At 45.5% G+C, this 19,092-nt stretch overlaps 1 protein-coding gene across 2 annotated transcripts; it reads right to left on the bottom strand.

Moving 5' to 3' along the window:
- Positions 1 to 5,606: 5,606 nt before the first annotated feature.
- LOC310674303 (uncharacterized protein) lies at positions 5,607 to 17,186 on the bottom strand. 2 transcript variants are annotated; one of them, XM_083433389.1, is made up of 5 exons: positions 17,044 to 17,186; positions 16,687 to 16,932; positions 15,107 to 15,223; positions 14,340 to 14,431; positions 5,607 to 5,919 (listed from the first exon to the last, which is right to left on the bottom strand). In XM_083433389.1, the coding sequence occupies exons 2-5, from the start codon at positions 16,739 to 16,741 to the stop codon at positions 5,845 to 5,847; spliced, it is 339 nt and encodes a 112-aa protein (XP_083289515.1). In that variant the 5' UTR covers positions 16,742 to 16,932; positions 17,044 to 17,186; the 3' UTR covers positions 5,607 to 5,844. The 2 variants fall into 2 exon arrangements, 1 of the variants encoding a protein (XP_083289515.1); XR_014509501.1 differs by lacking the exon at positions 16,687 to 16,932.
- Positions 17,187 to 19,092: the final 1,906 nt, after the last annotated feature.

The raw sequence follows: 19,092 nt of genomic DNA on the forward strand, positions 1-19,092 counted from the left end.
TGACTAGCTTGGAAGATGAGGGACTCTCCTTCAATGCAGGTTTTCAAAGCAGAGACTGTATCATTAATACTACGGTGGTACCTCAGGTTAAGTTCTTAATTTGTTCCGGAGGTCCATTCTTAACCTGAAACTGTTCTTAACCTGAAGCACCACTTTAACTAATGGGGCCTCCTGCTGCCGCCGCGCCACCGGAGCACGATTTCTGATCTCATCCTGAAGCAAAGTTCTTAACCCGAGGTACTACTTCTGAGTTAGCGGAGTCTGTAACCTGAAGCATATGTAACCTGAAGCGTATGTAACCCGAGGTACCACTGTAATCTAGTTTAAATGAACCGTTTCATTTTTGTCATTTTAATAAAAGGTATCCAATGTACCACTTTGGGTGATGCGTGGTTTCAGCAGGAACTGTAATTCTGAGAATGTTTGTACTTGTTTTGTTTTTCCTGATAGCAAATCCATAAACCTAATGCAAAGAAAGGGTAATTAAAGAGGCAGCCATCTTTTTTTTCCTTTTTCTTTTGCTCGAGTCATTCAACAAGTTCCTATTTTTTTATTTGAGACTTCAGGCCTTTTCTATTCTTTCCCCCTTTCCCTTCCTGCCACCCCCTGCCCCAAATCACAGTACAAAGGGCATATCCATAAAAAATGATTAAAGAATGTTACACAATTATCACTTTGGGTATATAAAAAAGGAAGTCCTGTATACAGGAAGTCATTTACCAGGACAACACCTGTTGTCATGCCCATGTTTTTCAAATAAGGAGTTACTCATGTCTCTTGAGAAAGAAGGTTTCCTATAACAATGGATGCCTTATTTCCTCCAGGAAATAGATACAGAAATAACCTTCCTCTAATGAAGTTAGGAAGTTCTTCCTGTGAAGAAGCAACAGTTCTCTCTTTCTCTCTCAAAGGGGGATTACAGTTCCAGCTCTCATTCTGCATTTTCACACATTAAAATACATTCAGTTGTCAGTGGTGGTGCCAGATAATTTTTCCCGGGAGGCGGGAGGGCACAGAAGGGGCAATGTATTTCTGGACGGGTGGGTTGTGCCCCACATGTTAAGATATCTGAAAGAAAAATAACAGTATCTGCTAAAGGTAGGAGGCAAGCAATGATGGGGCAAACATGGGGTTTTTTTTTTTTGGGGGGGGGGAAATGCTTGCCCCTCTGTACCACTCTAGCACCACCCATGCCAGCAATAAGAAACATATAGACATCAGAGCAAACCACAGTTTGGTGCTGTTTGAAGAAAAGGCCTTCTGCTCACATGGTCTCTTCCCACCTCAAGGGTGGCCATGTGTCCTTCCCTATAGAGGGCAGTCCTCTATTTGAAGGACTGTCGGAAGGCAGTACTCTGTTTTTAAGAAGCCTTCCATTTCAAGGGTTGTCAGGTCTCAGCCTAAAGATCCATAAAAATGGACTTTATGGAGTTGCCCATCAAGAGTAAGCATCCATCTTGGGTTTTGCCTTGATCCTTGGTTCTGGTTTCTGGTGTGGCTGCTCCTCAATCTGATCCCTGGTGTGATTCCCAGCTCCTGGCTCCACCTTGACAGTTGCCTTCAACTCATCACTGATAGGGAAGATGGTCCTTCTGATATAAAGCATGCATTGTTCGAATGAAGATCATTCAACTTACTTATAGCTCATTGTTTAGATCTTGTGTGCTAGCTAGCAAAAAGCATAAGCCTCTTGAGCATGGGTAGGCAAACCAAGGCCCAGAGGCCGGATCCGGCCCAATGCCTTCTAAATCTGGCCCGTGGATGGTCGGGGAATCAGTGTGTTTTTACATGAGTAGAATGTGTCCTTCTATTTAAAATGCATATAGTCCAGCCCACCACAAGGTCTGAGGGACAGTGGACTGGCCTCCTGCTGAAAAGGTTTGCTGGCCCCTGCTCTTGAGGAAGAAGCACATATTGTGCGAAACAAGACTTCTCCCTGGGGTATCTACATGCGCCTTCAATGTCTTGAATAGATAAGTCTTGTTGAGAAGACTTGCATGGATAAGTCTTGTTGAGAAGATGCTTTTGGTTGATTGGAACACTCATGGTATTGAGCAAACATGCTTAGTACTCTTGCAGTTCAAAGCAAAACTTCTGGGACACATATCTTTACAGGAATCGTGGGGGACCTTTTTTTGCTTCATGGACTTTATTTTCTTTGGGCCACATGCCATTCTGTCAATGACATCTTAGAGGAACTCACACATGCTAAGGTACAGTTGCAGATAGGAGACTGCCTGTACCCTTACACTCTAGCTTACTCACTGAGATAATCTGCAGGAGCATCACTGGTTGTTCCCCAAGCTGGCGAGGCTCATCTGACCTTCTTTATGGCCCAGCTCTCACTTCCATACATCACTACTGGGAAAACCATTGCTTTAACTATACGGACCTTTGTTGGCAAGGTGATGTCTCTGCTTTTTAAGATGCTGTCTAGGTTCTTCTCTTTAGTGGTCTTAAACATTGGGGCATAGGAAGTTGCTTTATATTGAGTCCACCTACCTTAGTATTGTCTACACTGACTGGCAGAGGCTCTCCAAAGTGTCCAAAAGAGAGTCTCTCCCAGCCTTACCTGGAGATGCTGGAAATGAACACGAGACTTTCTGCAATAAAAGTAGATGCTCTACTACTGAGTTACAGCCCGTCTCCTAAACCACTATGATTTTTTTAAAAATGGAATGGTGGTCTGCAAATACAACCAAACAAATGAAAGAAATAAAATAGGAAGGAAGGTTCATGAGGAGAGATTCAGAGGCAATTCCCAACCAAACCTAAATGGATGGGTTAGAGGACAAGTAATATTATTAACTCAATTTTTTTATGACCACTACTACTGTGATAGCATGGAATGCTTTCTGGAGACATACAAATGGCCAGGAGAAAACCACCCAGTCCATCAAAGGCCTGCATCTCTCGATGCTGGAGATACAAATCACTTTCTATGGCAGCTCACCGTCTTAAGCCCAATTATCTTTCCTGCGGCTCACTCCATCTCTCTCCGCTGCCCCAGCTCCCTCTTGAACTGATGTTCGTGGTTTACATCTATTACTGACTCTGGGACACACCCCTTTGCTGCATGACCTGACAGCCTCACGGAAATATATTCTGCTTGGTTTCCCACCTCCGACATTGTATCGCTTCTCCCTCTTCAATGTCAGCTGGGACAACCTCTTGGTTTCGAGTTGTGGTGCGGAGGAGGGAAACACACAAAACAAAACCCTGTTCAGCAAGAAAACGCTCCTTGCAGGATCCTTCAGTGGCTCAGAATATGCCACTGAGGCTATTGCACACCCACTATATATATATAGGACTCTCCTCCTTTTTCCACACCATCTATCTATCTATCTATCTATCTATCTATCTATCTATCTATCTATAGTGTGGGAAAAGGAGGAGAGTCCTTAAGGCAGCAGTCAGAAGTCTTTACAACCATAAAAGTCTGCATGTAAAAACTGTAATGAGTGCACTTCAGTTTGGGTGTAATGAAATGCAACTCAAAAGGGTAAGTAAATATTCAGTTTATCTCAATCTGGACTGGATATAGGTAATATTGCTGTTTTGTCCTGTCCCATTTTATTATTCCATTTTTAAAAATATTAAAGCCCTTTCACTTTTTTTCATTTTGGTACATGAAGTCCTTTTTTTTTTGCATCTTTGCACGTATCTTTTCATTATTTATTATTACATTTACAGCCCAGCTTTCTCCCAAAGCGCTCAAGGGGGCATACAGATACCTCCCCACTCTCTGTCTCATCCACTTCTCCACTTTATTCAAATTCCCACCCAGCCATGAAGCTCACCAAGGTGACTTTGAGCCAGTCACTGCCTCTCGGCCTGACCTACCTCACAGGGTTGTTGCGGAGATAAAATGAGAACAAACTTTCAGACCTTGGGTTTCCTGGAGAAAAGGATGGGATATAAATGCAACAAACAAACAAACAAACTAGTGCAGTAATGCATCAAACATTAATACAGTAATGCATCAAACATTAAAAGCTTGCCTAAACAGGGCTGCCTTCAGATGTCTTCTAAAAGTCTGGTACTTGCTGTTCTCTTTGACATTTGGTGGGAGGGCGTTCCACAGGGTGGGTGCCACTACTGAGCAGGCCCTCTGTCTGGTTCCTTGTAACTTGGCTTTTCACGGTGAGGGAACCACCAGAAGGCCCTCGGCGCTGGAACTCAGTGTCCGGGTAGAACAATGGGGGTGGAGACGCTCCTTCAGGTATGCTGGACCGAGGCCATTTAGGGCTTTAAAGGTCAGCACCAACACTTTGAATTGTGCTCGGAAATGTACTAGGAGCCAATATAGGTTTTTCAAGACGGTGTTATGTGGTCTTGGTGGCCGCACCCAGTCACCAGTCTAGCTGCCACATTCTGGATTAGTTGTAGCTTCCAGATCACCTTCAAAGGTAGCCCTACATAGAGCATGTTGCAGTAGTCTAAGCGAGAGATAACCAGAGCATGCACCACTCTGGCGAGACTGTGGGCAGATAGGGTTTCAGCCTGCGTACCAGATGGAGCTGGTAAACAGCTGCCCTGGACACAGAATATCTATATGTAAAGATAAAGGTAAAGGGACCGCTGGCCATTAGGTCCAGTCGTGACCGACTCTGGGGTTGCGGCGCCCATCTCGCTTTATTGGCTGAGGGAGCCGGCATACAGCTTCTGGGTCATGTGGCCAGCATGACTAAGCTGCTTCTGACAAACCAGAGCAGCACACGGAAACACTGTTTACCTTCCCGCCGGAGCGGTACCTATTTATCTACTTGCACTTTGAGGTGCTTTCAAACTGCTAGGTTGGCAGGAACAGGGACCGAGCAATGGGAGCTCACCCCGTCGTGGGGATTCGAACCACCAACCTTCTGATCTGCAAGTCCTAGGCTCTGTGGTTTAACCCACAGTGCCACCCAGGTCCCTATATATATATGTGTATAGTTTTAATTCTATTAATGTTTAATTGTTTTTGAATGGGAACCCCCCCACACACTATTTTTGTATCTGTAAGCTGCCTGAGTCCCATGAGGGGGAAATGTGGGGTATAAATAAATATATAATAATAACAACATAATAACCTATTAGTTATGAAATTAATTATAAAATGACCATTTATACAAATACAGATAAACATGTTGGGACCCTAATAGCCTACATTTTACTTAATGGTGGTGGGGGGGAGGCAGGCTGGGTGGAATCCTGTGTTTCTAGAGATTCTTTCTGTGAAGTTGTCTGATAAAAGACTTTAATTGAGATCATTTCAATATGCAAATATAGCCTGGGCCGTCACACAGTTCTAATGCTACGGCTGAAAGTACATATTCCAGCCTAACAGCTGTGCTTCTTCCATGCTTCCAGCTTCCTGCACAGGCAGCTTATCGCAAGCAATTATCTTACCCAAATAAAAATGGAAATGGAAAAGTTAAATAAATAACATAACATTTTGATGGAATCACTGTAATGTACTTCTTGGTTAACAGTACCCCTGACTTTTGGACGGATAGGTTTGTTAATGCACTTGTCCTTTCCTTCTGCATCAATCTCACTAAATCTTCACACACATTGCAATGATGGATGCCCAGCTGTCCCAGTCCTATCTTACAAATAAGCCCTTCAGAAAACCAGAAGATCAGAAAAGGGATCTGAATCCTCCTCACTCGGCTTCCATCTGCTCCCACCTTTAAAATGCTTGGGAAATGTTTGAACCAGAACCAGTGTTAACGAAAACTAGATGGCACGCTTTGACTACAAGGATGTGCCATTTTACATGCTGTTGTCTTAGTTTACTGTTGCTTAAAAGAGAGGTGGGGAACTTGCGGCTCCACAAGTGGTGTTGGGCTTCAGCTCCCATCAGCCCCAGCTGTAGTCCAAAAGCATCTGGACTGGAGGGTAGGGAAGTAAGACGGGATCATTTTCCATTCCGCCCTAGATTTGAAGAAGAGAAGAGTTTGGATTTGATATCCTGCTTTATCACTACCCGAAGGAGTCTCAAAGAGGCTAACATTCTCCTTTCCCTTCCTCCCCCACAACAAACACTCTGTGAGGTGAGTGGGGCTGAGAGACTTCAGAGAAGTATGACTGGCCCAAGGTCACCCAGCAGCTGCATGTGGAGGAGCGGAGACGCAAACCTGGTTCCCCAGATTATGAGGCTACTGCTCTTAACCACTACACCACACTGGCTCTCGTGTCCATTCTGCTCTAGTTCATCTTCCACCAAATTATGTCACTTACATTATTTGTGTAATTATGCTATTACATAAATGGTCATCACAATATCCCATCCCATTCATTTCAATGCAAAGGAAATAAAATGCAACGGCGGGGACAACACAATCAATTATGTATTGTTAGCAGACTGAAATCAACAACAACTGAAGGTATTCATTGGATTGATTCCTCTCCCAGACATGGGACAAATAAGTGAACATTGGCAATCTGTTTCTCTCCAGCATGGATGTTCTCCCTGGTAAAAAACAAACAAAGTTGATCTGGGAGACCCAAGGAAAGAGGAGATGACTTGCATCACGCCACAACTTCCAAAATGGAAAAGACAAATAAATAGCAGCATATTTTGATGGAGTCATTGCAATGTACTTCTTGGTTAACAGCCCTCAGACCACTGGACAGATAGGTTTCTTAAATAGACTTACTCTTTCCTTCTGCATCAATTTTCACTACACATTGAGCCCTGCTCAGCTTAAGGTTTCTGGTAGGCTATATGGACTTGAGGTGACAAGCAGCCATCTCCAGTGGCTCAGAACCTTGGGCATGGGGAAATCAACAGGCAGTGATTTGGGAATGCTTTGGGGGACGATGTCCACAGGCGAAGCCCTCCCTGGGTGGGTTCACCTTCTCCTATTCCCACTCCTTATTCACTTGCCCTACCTCTTTGCCCACGTTGTACAATGTCCCCAGAGGAAGACCATGAGACAAATGAAAGGGGATGATCTGTCTCTTGCCCCTACTCATATGCTTGTAGTGAGAGCAAGAAGGAGAAGCCACAGGGACAGCAAGCTCCAGCAATTGGGAGTGGAGCCCCTGTAGGGGTGAGGGTCTTGTCATGTGACCATCAAAGCCTACCCAGCTCATTCTTTTGAATAACTGAATTCTATTATTGTGCCTGTTGACTGGCAAGTAGGAAACCAAGAAAGGGCACACAGTCCTTAAGAAATGTCCCCCAGTCCTCTTGTACCTTGGATCCCGAATGCCTTGGTACTCAGACGTTTTGGCTCCTGAACGCCCCAAACCCGGAAGTGAGTGTTCTGGTTTACAAACATTCTTTGGAACCTGAATATCTGATAGGGCTTCTGCGGCTTCTCATTGGCTGCAGGAGCTTCCTGCAGCCAATCAGAAGTCACGCTTTGGTTTCCGAATGTTTTGGAAGTCGAATGGACTCCCGGAATGGATTTTGTTCAACTTCCAAAGTATGACTGTATGATGCTCTCTCTCCCACCCCCCAGTTGCCTATCCTGAAAATATACAACTTATTGAGTTAGCAACAGCAAAGGACCCCAACAGTAGCAAAACTTTTGTAATATTCACAATGCCCCTACTCTGTATGCTTACAGTGACTAAGTTTCATGTTCATCCATTTATTCAAAACCATCCAAAACAGAGGTTTAGTGTCAATCACATTTACAAACACAACTGTCTCGAATAATTAAAACAAACAAAAAAAAACCCCTCTCTCTGAGTTAATTTCCCACTACACCCAGCCAGTAGGATTTATGCAAACTAACAGAAATCCTTTGCAGTGTAAGGTTTACACTTTCCAATACTTTGCCACACCATTTTTAGCAGTGGATAGGGTGAAAAAATGGAAACCAAGGGTCTTCAGTTTTGGACACCACTTTGTTGTGAACCTTGCACCAAACATTTAACCATTATCTATTACAAGGAGATAAGAATAGCCCTGCTGGATCAGGACAGTTCCTGGCTTGAAAAAAGCCCAGGTCTGAAGTAAGCGCAAGGACAAACCATGCCCAGCACCCGAGTAACCTGTTTGCTGATGTGGAACCTGCCCAATATTAGCCCCAACCAAAAGGTTTCCCACCCCTGTTTTAACAAATGAAAAATGTCTGGCAAATGAAGGAAGTGTGATAGTTGCCAGCTATGAGTAGGGCAAAGGTTTCACTCCTGGTTGAAGAGTTCCCTGAAAATCAAGAGGGTGTCTCTGTTTGCAGTCTACAATGAGGGTTGTGAAATTCAGGGGGCATTTGGGCTCACTCTCTTGGCAGTGCTGCTCCAAGTTTCTTGCTGCATATTGGTTACTGAATATGAGAGGTGTTTCTGATGCACTCTTGTGCCATATTGCACACCCTTCTTTTGAGAGACGCATTACCAGGAATGCCGTCTTGTGTGAGAGGAGCCTGTGGGGTCACGTCACGCTCTGCGAGATCAGAAGCTGCCTTTTCTCCTCCCAGTTCAATGGAGCATCTTGAGCTGCGTGTCAACTTTGGCATGCAATCTACCCCATTAACAACTTCAGTAAAGGATCAAAGAGTCAAGTCAAAACTCCGAGGTGGCAGGTGGAGTGAACACAATGATGTGAACGCAAAGACACTCACCTGAGATATGGGAGTAATGGGGCAAAAAAAAGAGGAGAGCAATGAACAGATTTAAACGCAGAAAGGGAACACAGAAGGGAGCCCCCTTCCCCGCAAAAATAATTAATGAATGGAAGGGAAAGTCGAGGTGAAAGGATAAAAGATGGGAAATAAAAGAAAGAAGGTGGATAATATAACTGGAAAATGTGTGTATGTGTGTGTATCTGGGGAGCTCAGATATAAGAATATGCATTTTTAAAAAGAACTTGGAGACAGAAGGAAAAGCCACAGGGAAGAAGATGTAATACAGGAGAGAAAAAACCCTTTGTGACTATATAATGGCTAGCATGAAGGGTTATTATTATTTTTTAAAAAATTCCGACCCTACCAACTCAGCTGTGACCATACCTAGGTGGAAGGTTTGAGACACTGTTGGGCAACATCCATGCTGCTTTTGTGTTCCTCTGAAGAGCTTCTTGTGTCCCTGACAACTTGTTCTAATTGCTTAAGTTCAAACACTTCTGATGTTCGATGTGGTTGTGAGCACTTTCGAAAAGGTGGCGGTGGCAAGGCCTTCTCTTTGTGATATCCATTGTCCTTCTGTTGTCAGAAAATGCTAAGGGATGTCTTTTGTATTGCGTGAGGAGAGATTGTCACAGTTTGACTGGAGCAATTTCTAAGCAGAAACAGCATCAGGACGCAGGGATGGAGGGGAAAGGATGATAATTGCAGAGTGGTTTCATTGGCTGTAACCTTTTGCATTGAAGAGAGTGGAAAGCCTGAGCGCGTTAAACCAACACTGTGTCTAATTTGGTACCCTGTCTCTGAATATTTCACCACAGAGGTGAGCAATCTGCGGCCCTCCAGATCTTGTTGGACTCAAACTCCCATCAGCCCCAGACAGCATGGCCAATGAGCAGTCTGGCTCCCAGCCCAAACATGCAGACAGAGGTTCTTACTGCAGGAAAGAGATCATTATTTGAGCAAGTAATGGTACAGGTTCCACAGCAGACACGGTGTTCAGGATTCACAATTTAGGACAGGGGTCAGCAAACCTTTTCCGTAGGGAGCCGGTCCACTGTTCCTCAGACCTTGTGGGGGGGCCAGACTATATTTTGGGGGAAAATCACCCCCCAGCTCTCCCTTACCCATAGCACCGGACGAGCCCCAGTGGCTGCTTACCAGTGTCTTGAGAGCGGCAGCGGCTGGCGGTGGCAGGACGATGAGCGGCAAGAAAGGGCTGGCTCCGGAGAGGGGCTGCTTAAAATGGCGCTCAGCCAACCACAGCTCAACAAAGCCCAGCTCCCTTCCTCCTCTAGGCAGGGCAGGGAGAAGCCAGGAGGAGGGGGGGGCACCGCCATGGTGTGTGAGGGAAAGGGGGGGGGAATGGCGCAGCCCAAATGATCAGAATCCACGTGGCGATTCTTGGACTGTCCATGGGCCGGATCCAGAAGGCAATTGGGCTGGATCCAACAGGGCCGACCCATTTTTAGTTTGCCTTAGTTTGCTGGCCCATGATTTAGGAGTTCAGGACCACGGCAAGAAGTGAATGAACTGGATGGAAGCAACAAAGATGTCCCAATAAGTTCCTCCACTCCTTCTGCCAAGCTTTTAAACATGAAGCAGAGTCACTTGCCAGACTTGCTCGCCTTGCAGGAATGTTGTGGCTGGGTAGGTCCACTCTCTAGGTGACAAAGATGCCACCTCCTGATCAGCCTCCTGCTCTCAACTAATTAAATACCTTTCTGCTCTGTAGGAAGGTTGGACCAGAGGGCCAGCATCTCTTCCCTCCTTCCAAAGTGGCTGAAGTTGAAGTGGAAAGGGGGAATTCCCCCTCTTCCAAACCAGGTTTCCACAGTTCAGCACCCTCTCCATTTCCTCCTTCTCCTGCTCTTCCTCTTCTGTCAGTGCCTGCCCATCCAAGACTGATCTCAACTGTTTTGTGTAGCTCATGACAATAAAAAGAGCCTCCTAGATCTGTTTATTGGACCATCTAATCCAGCATCCTGTTTTCAGAGTGGCAAACAAGATGCTTATGGGATGCCTATACAGTGGTACCTCTGGTTACATATGCTTCAGGTAACATACGCTTCAGGCTACAGACTCCGCTAACCCAGAAATATTACCTCAGGTTAAGAACTTTGCTTCAGGTTGAGAACACAAATCGTGCTCTGGCGGTGTGGCAGTAGCTGGAGGCCCCATTAGCTAAAGTGGTGCTTCAGGTTAAGAACAGTTTCAAGTTAAGAACCAACCTCCAGAACGAATTAAGTTCTTAACCAGAGGTACCACTGTACTGCCCTTCACCCAAGGATCACAGGGCAGTTTACAATATAAAAACACAGAAATACATAGTAACAAACAAAACAATAGCTCCCCTCCGCCACAGTTTAAAAGCAGTGTTTTTGCCTGGAGCCTAAAGATATGTAACAAAAACGCCAGGTGAGTCTCCCAGGGCACAGCATTCCACAAACAGGGACCCACAGCAGAAGAGGCCCTTTCTTGTGTTCACACCCTCCATGATTGGAGGAGGCACACAAAGGAAGGCCTCAGATGATTGCTGTATCCTGGTTGCTTCATATGGTGGAGAGGCACCAATCAAACCCCAATGCCCAGAAATCCAGAGGGCTTCTCGTAAAAACAGTATTTCTGAGGAGGGAGCCCTGCAGTAGAAGCAGGTTGAGGATCTCTGGAGGAATACAACTATTACTAAACACATAGCATGAGAAGTCCCAGCTTCCAGACAAAATATTCAGGGATCATAGTGCCCCTGCTGTAAACAGCTTTAGTTTGAATAGTGCGCCTCCATCACATTCTCCATTCATACTCTCCTTCTGCATGGAGAACAGCAGGGAAACATGGCAGTCCCAGCCCATGTTTTGCGTTTTCCTGCCTCTATGCCCAGCACGGTGAGGGGAGGGTTTTGTAGTGGAACAACAACAAGGGGGAGGAAATGATGCTTCCCCCACCTTCTGCTTTCTTTGTGCACCAGCCATTTTCCCTCAAGGGTTTGGAGGCTGAGGGGAAGGGCCTCAGGTAACTCAGTGATAGAGTACAGTGGTACCTTGGGTTAAGAACTTAATTCGTTCTGGAGGTCCATTCTTAACCTGAAACTATTCTTAACAGGTACTACTTCTGGGGTGGGGTGGGGGCTGTAACCTGAAGCGTCCGTAACCTGAGGTACCACTGTATCTGTTTTGTCTGCAAAACGACCCAAGTTCAGTCCCCGGCCAACCATGTTTATAAGGCCAGATTCCCTAGTTGTGCTCTAGCCACGGTCTGCAGCTTTCCCATCCCAACTGCCTCCCCCCAGAAATGACTCATCTTCTTTAAAATGGGAGACAGGCACCACTTATGCCAAGCAGAGGAACATCCCTTCAGGCTACTTGGGCAGCAATGGAACAGGTGGGAGAGCTGGATGTCTTCTCACAGAAGAGTTCCTGTTTGCCCTTGTTCTTACCTGTTTGAACAGCTTCAGGAAACCTTTATTCTCCCAAAGGGATATTGTAGGCACCGTTTTTTTCTATCTAGCTGTCTTTCATGCTCCAATTATTTCTTAAGCATGGTGATCACAAAAGAAGTTTCGTCCACAATGGCAAAATGATTCTTAACTGAATGGACTATTGTAGGCTGCAAGGGTCAGGCAATGTCAAAAGATGGCTTCTTCGCCAATCCCTCCCTCTTCCAGTGCAAGACATGTGCAGAACCTCATCCTTCCCCTCAGCTTGCTTTTATCTTTGCCAATAAACCTTATAAATATATACAGACAAATGAAATGTTGATTCTGTACCTGGCAGTTATGCAGTAGACTAGGCACTGGAGGCAAAGTCAAATATCTGGATTGCTAAATGGCTGGGAATGAAGACATGTTTGCAAATGCTAGTTAAGGGACGCAGGTGGCGCTGTGGGTAAAAGCCTCAGCGCCTAGGGCTTGCCGATCAAAAGGTCGGCAGTTCGAATCCCCGCGGTGGGGTGCGCTCCCCTTGTTCGGTCCCAGCGCCTGCCAACCTAGCAGTTCGAAAGCACTCCCGGGTGCAAGTAGATAAATAGGGACCGCTTACTAGCGGGAAGGTAAACGGCGTTTCCGTGTGTGGCTCTGGCTCGCCAGAGCAGCGATGTCACGCTGGCCACGTGACCCGGAAGTGTCTCTGGACAGCGCTGGCCCCTGGCCTCTTGAGTGAGATGGGCGCACGACCCTAGAGTCTGTCAAGACTGGCCCATACGGGCAGGGGTACCTTTATCTTTAGGCATTGGAGGCAAAGTCAAATATCTGGATTGCTAAATGGCTGGGAATGAAGGCATGTTTGCAAATGCTGGTTTCAGGTATAACAACAACAACAACAACAACAACAACAACATCCTGCCCATCTGGCTGGGTTTCCCCAGCCACTCTGACCAGCTTACAGCACACATAAAATGTACAGTATCATGACTGTAGAACAATTATCAATAGCCACCAGCTTTTCACAATGCCATATCATTGTTTAAAAGCTCTGAATGCTCACAAGGAGTGGAAAAAGTGATTGGAAATAAAGGTGAGTTGAGCAGAGCCATCCAGGTTAGCTGCTTCCTAAAATCAGTGATGGCCAATCAGAGTTCCCTGCATGATGGCATCATGGGCAGCAAAGGAAGCCAATTCAGTGTGAATATAATACCTATTCTGGAAACCAAAACGGCAACAATAGATGTTGTCTCCACTTTGTTCTGCATAATGTGTTTAGGACAGAGGTGGGGATAACTATTGTAAAACGAGGAGAGATAAGGTTTTACAGATATCAATATATGGGGAGCAGAACAGAAAGATGTATAAGTAAATATACAATTGAGCCTGCTCTCACCTACTCATAAACCCCAAAGATACAAACAACAAGCTTTTCGTTCCACCTGTTGGCATATGTTGTAAAAAGGTACAACAAAGAGAACATCCATGGGGCTCCCTGACAGACTGCAGGAGTTGGCAGATGTTTTGCTAATTAAAAAGATTCAGTTAATGAAACGGCACCAACGGCAGACAAAGATGCAGAACTAGCACACACGTGCACACATGCTGTTAACCAGGCAGCACCTGCTTGCTAATTGTTTTAAAGCTGCTGTCAAAGTAAAGTCGAAAACAGAGAAGAGAGTGCAGGTTCTTCTTTCCTGAACAAGTGGAAGTCCCCGGGTATGGTCTGAAGGCACCTTTCTGAAGCTAAGCAGGTCTGGGGCTGGTCAGCGCCTGGATGGGGGACTGCCTAGGGACCTACACTGCCTTCAGGGCTAGACCAGGCACCTAATTGGTGCTGCTCCCCTCTTGCTTGCCTTGCTGCTGACCTGGGCCCACTGGAGCCTCATATGGGCTGCCATTGCCTTTGCAAGTCTTCTGCAAGAGGCTCATGAGAACGTAAAAGTCCTGCTGGATTTGGCCAATGACCCATCTAGTCCAGGATCTGGTTCTCACAGTGGCCAACCAGATGCCTGTGGGAAATCCACAAGCAGGAACACAGCACAGTACAGTCATACCTCATGCTGCATCTGCTTCCGGTTATGTGTTTTCGCGTTGCGTCCCGCGGCAGCCCGGAAGTACCGGAATGGGTTACTTCCGGCTTTTGCCACTCGCGCATGCGCAGAAGTGCTAAATTGCGCTGCACGCATGCGCAGACACAGTGCTTTGGCTTGAGAGGAGGGGTCCATTCTCAGAGCAATGCATTCTGGGTAGGGTGGTCAGAACTTTGCTTTGCCTCAGTGGCCAATTTCTCATAGCACAGCAGGGTGGAGAAGGAGAGCTGCCACTGCTGTGGTGGCAAAAAGAAAGAGAAAAAGAACCTGAGGAGACATGAGGGACAGGCAGGAGGAAGAAGAATGAGGTGGTGGCAGTGGGTCGCCTTCTTCAGTCAATTCAGCCTCTTGCACTGGCCCTGTTGGGTTCCAGGATGGAAAAAAAGGCTGGATAAAAGCATAAGAAAAACAACAAATCAATAAGACTTCCAAACAACTCGTGGGAACCATATTTTACTTCAGGGAGTCTTCAGCTTTTTAATGTAGTCTACCCACCAAGGCAATATTCTGGCATTTTTAGAACTCCTTTTACTCCCTGTAACAATTTGCATCTGATTTTGTGTTTTCACCGACCATGGCCATCTCTATACTTAGGAGTGAAGAATTATCTAGTTATAATGAAGAAAGTTTGCGGATCATAGAAGTGAGTGCTTGCATGGAGCTTGACCATCCAGCATCTGCCAGGGCTGAGGGATCATGCCACTCAGCAGCCAGAGGATTTGTATCAGGGCAGTGAGGCCAAAGGACTGGGGTCACATCCACCCCATACATGACTTCCCCCAAAGAATCTGAGGGTTCCTCCTCCAGCCCACTTGATCCACCCCCCCTTCCGATCTATCTGTCCATTCCCCAGTCCACTGGCCTCCTTCCCAGCCTCAGACACTTCTTGGGGTCCCATTTGCACTTCCCCCTCCCTCTAGGACCCTGCTTGGGGTCTACCGTCACCTGATGTCATCGTTTTGTCTGTGACGGGTATGAGAGGTAAGAGAGATAAGGATCTGGCCCACTGACCCAGACCTGTTCTAATAGTTTACCTGCATTTCCCCCATTCCACCCAACAGCAGCCCAAAGGAGGTAAGAGGCATTGTGGGGGTGATGGGCTAAACCTCCTCGATCCCTGGCACTGATCACATTTTGAGCACTTTCAGTCACTGTTGAAGTAAAAGCAAGAAACACTGTGAGATAAATCACAGATCTCTCGTGCAATGTGAGGTTTGTTCCTAACATGTCACAGGCTTGTTTCCTCTGCTGTCTGCCGCAAAGCAGAATATGTTCCCTCATAATTTGCCCTCAAGTTAAATATATATAAAAAAAATACAACTATTTGGTAACTAGCTTGCTCCAATGCATGTTTATCCTCTCTTGACAAGCTCTGATTACAAGGGAGGCCTTAAACCCCCTTATTATGTCTTTTCTCAGTCAGGCCTGTGAAACGTTAAAAAACACTGCTATTGAATAAGCGTCTCACAAACGAGACATTAATCATGCCATTGTATAAACCAAGCACAGGGGAGGAAGAAATGAAAGTAAAATGCTGAAAACACAACCTTTACACTCTCGCGCACAACCATTTCTGATCACCGAAAGTGACGTTTAACTTCTCCGGCTGTCACTCCTCATTTTTGACAGGGGCTGTAAAACTCTTGCAGCTCTTTTAGAATTAAGGGTTGTTAACACAGAACTCTGCGTGTGCAAGGGGCTTCCCAATCTTCTCTCTAGAACAGGAATCCCCAAATTCTGTTCTGTTTGAGAGGGAGCAACTCCCCTAAGTCAGCACATACAGGGTGTTTTCAGAACATTTGCTCATTTTATTTATTGCGCCCCTTTTTGCCTAGGGAACTCAAGGTGGTACACATGGTTCTCCTCCAAATTTAATTCCCACAACAACCCTCACTAACTGAGAGGCAGTGGCTGGACCACCATCACCCAGTGAGCTTCATGGCTGAGTAGGCATTTGGATCCTGGTCTCCCTCAGTGCTGGGCCCCCTCAGTGCTGAAGGAAGCTGAGCGTGGAGTCGGGAACAGCCCGGTTCAGTGGCTGGCTCCTCCTGAGTGCAAGAGATGAAGCTGTGCTGTGCTGGGGTCCATGCTCTCCCTCCTCTTGATGATGTGACGTCACACACGCATCATGCATTGCACACATGACATCACACACACGCACACTGCATGCCAGGCCCCCTCAATCTTAGGCACAAGACAGCACCTCTGCTACTAGAATAGAAGGTCATTCAGTGTTGGAAGATTCAGGACAACCAAAAGGGGCACCTTGCACATGGTTAAACAATGGAACTCCCTACTGCAAGATGGAAGGATGGACATCCTCTTGGGTGTCTTAAAAGGGGGATTAGGCGAATTCATGATTAGATTATCAATGGCTGCAGGTAGTTCACGATGGCTGTGGACTACCTCCAGTATCAGATGCCATTATGCCCCTGAATACCAGTTGCATGGGAAGATGGATTTGAAGAGTGCTGTTGTTTCTGATAGGCACCTGCTGGTTCACTGTGAGGACAGATGCTGGATTAGATGGGCCTTTGGCCCGATCCAGCTGGGATCTTCTTATGTGTGCCATATGTTACATTTTTACAGGCAAAAATCGGAAGTTTTTACTTACATGCATGCAGTGCATGCATCACAGCTGTTGGAATGTAGTCACCAGCCCCAATCATTTTTACACAAGGAAACACCAGAGCAGTTACTAGCCACAATCACTTCTGCGGTCTGAGGCAGCAATGATCCCATACAATTGATGTTATGCTTTTAATATAACTCTTCAGCATGCCTTGCAAAGTTTGCATGCACTTAGTAACTGCGGATTGGTTTCCACTCCTGGTGGTGCTATCTTCTGCGATGGCAGGTTCTGAAAGAAGAAACTGACTACTCTGTATTTATCTGACTGTTGGGAATCAGATGCCATCGGTGCAATTCTTTTACTGCCAGAGACATGAGAAAAAATATCAAAAAGACTCACCTTGTCTCTTCTGTGCTGGATCATGAAGTTCAGACTCTTGGTCTTGTGGCTCCTCAGGCTACAGTTGATATTTCCTCTTTCCCCTGAAATTGACATGTTGGCTGGGGCTGATAGGACTAGATGTCCAAAAGATCTGGATAGCCAAATGTTTGTAATGTAATGTTTTGTTTTGTTTGTACGTAACCTGCTCTGGAACCCAATGTTGAAGGTTTAGAATTTTTATCAATCAACTAAGGTAGAGCTAGATGGTGACTAAACAAGGACAGGAGATAGCTGTGCAGCTTACAGCAAAGTATCTGGTTAACACATGTAAATTTCATGGACGTGTTTCATATGTTTAACTCAAGGGCTTCCCAGCCTATTATTTACCTTCCTAAAGAAAATTAGATAGATAGGAGTGGAGTAAATGTTTGTGGAACTACGCTACTTCAGAATCTCCAAGGTAAAAAAATAACAAGTAAAAAGTCTGCTCTAGAACGCTAAGAGAGAACTGCAAGCACAATGCTCTGTAAAAGAAACCTAAACTCCATCTTCACTCACAAATCCTATGGGAAAGAGGAATATAAATATGAAAAATAAATACAGTGGTACCTCGGTTTAAGAACAGTCCAGTTTAAGAACGATTCGGTTTACAAACACCGCAAAACCGGAAATAGTGTCCCGGTTTGAGAACTTTACCTCGGTCTAAGAATGGAATCCGAATGGTGGAAGGGCACCGGAGGTGGGAGGCCTCATTAGGGAAAGGGCACCTCGGCTTTGGTTTAAGAACGGACTTCCGGAAAGGATTAAGTTCGTAAACCGAGGTACCACTGTAACTTTACCTAGTGCAAATGGTCAAAGCTTCTAATGTGCTGCCAAAGTCAAGTCCTTCAGCAACACATGGATATGCCTGGAGGCACAGCTAAGCAAAACTAACCAAGCTAACGTGGCAGAAGAACCATGCATATGTGGAAGAGAGATCTTTCAGCTCAACCCTTCACAACATGTGATCTACAAATGCAGCTGCAATACAAATATTGGTGTCTACCAGGTGCTGGAACTGGAATAAGGAACCTGGGGCTCTCCAGGGGGTGTTGGACCCCCATCTGCTCCAGCTAGGGGATTGAAAAATCTGTCACTTTCAGTCTCTCCCAGTTTCTCATTTTTCCAGGCTGAATTTCCGGACACCATGTTACAGCATCAGTTTACATGAGGTTTTTTTTTTAAAAAATATTATTTAAGAAAGTTCTCATGAAAAGGTGTGATCATTTTAGCATATATACAGATTTTTTTTTGTATGCAATGTTGTATGAGAACTGGGGCCCCTGAATTCTGAGTGCCTCCAAGACATGAAACTATTTCCTCTATGTTCAAGTCACTATGCTGCTCTTTACTTGGGCCATACTGTAGATGTATTGTGGGTGGCAAGTGTGTAGACGGTTCTGGTTCACAGAGAATAGGTGAATTTGACAGCCCAAGATGGACCTATGATTGAGAACCCACAAAACTGACTTAGTCTGATCTGTCCCTCCTGGTGCACTGCCAAGCCATCTGCCTAAGGGAACCCAGGCTTGGTATTCCAGAATCTCAATTCCACCCGTATTTCAGCTACAAAGGTACAATTAAAGTGGGAAACACAATATGTTTTGTAGTGTAATCCTGAACATTGTCTTTTGAACTATACAATCAATTGTTTAATTAGCAATGTCAAATTCCTTTCAGCTGGACCAAAAACTAAGCCTTAGCGCTGAAACCCCTGAAAAATATCAAATGTTAACGTGAGTTTCTCTTGTGCTGCTTCTGTGTTCTTTGAAGGAGCAGCGCCTTTGTTCTAGAAAATAAAGCCATACACTCCATATACAACAACTGAAGTCTTGTATGCCCTACCTTTCAATGAGTAAACCTTGGAGAACAAAGCAGAAACCCTTCGTCTTTCATCTGTCATGGGTTCTCAGAGAGAGACCAATGGCTGTCTTCTGTTTTTTTTCTTGAAAAATATTATTAAAGGCAGGCTTTCTGAAGGGTTGTTTCGAGCACATTCCAAGCAAAATTTTAGGACATTAGAAGATA

Source organism: Podarcis tiliguerta (assembly GCF_965153285.1).
Source record: "Podarcis tiliguerta genome assembly, chromosome: 3".
Lineage (NCBI taxonomy): Eukaryota > Metazoa > Chordata > Lepidosauria > Squamata > Lacertidae > Podarcis > Podarcis tiliguerta.

Bases quoted from the DNA above. Each gene is read 5' to 3' on its own strand.
- LOC310674303 (XM_083433389.1), bottom strand. From the start codon at position 16,741: ATGATTGGGGCTGGTGACTACATTCCAACAGCTGTGATGCATGCACTG. The intron at 15,224-16,686 runs GTAAGTAAAAAC...TTACTTCAACAG, and splicing joins GATGCATGCACTGCATGCAT to TGACTGAAAGTGCTCAAAAT. The intron at 5,920-14,339 runs GTTCTTTTTCTC...CTTCAAATCTAG, and splicing joins TGTCCCTCATGTCTCCTCAG to GGCGGAATGGAAAATGATCC.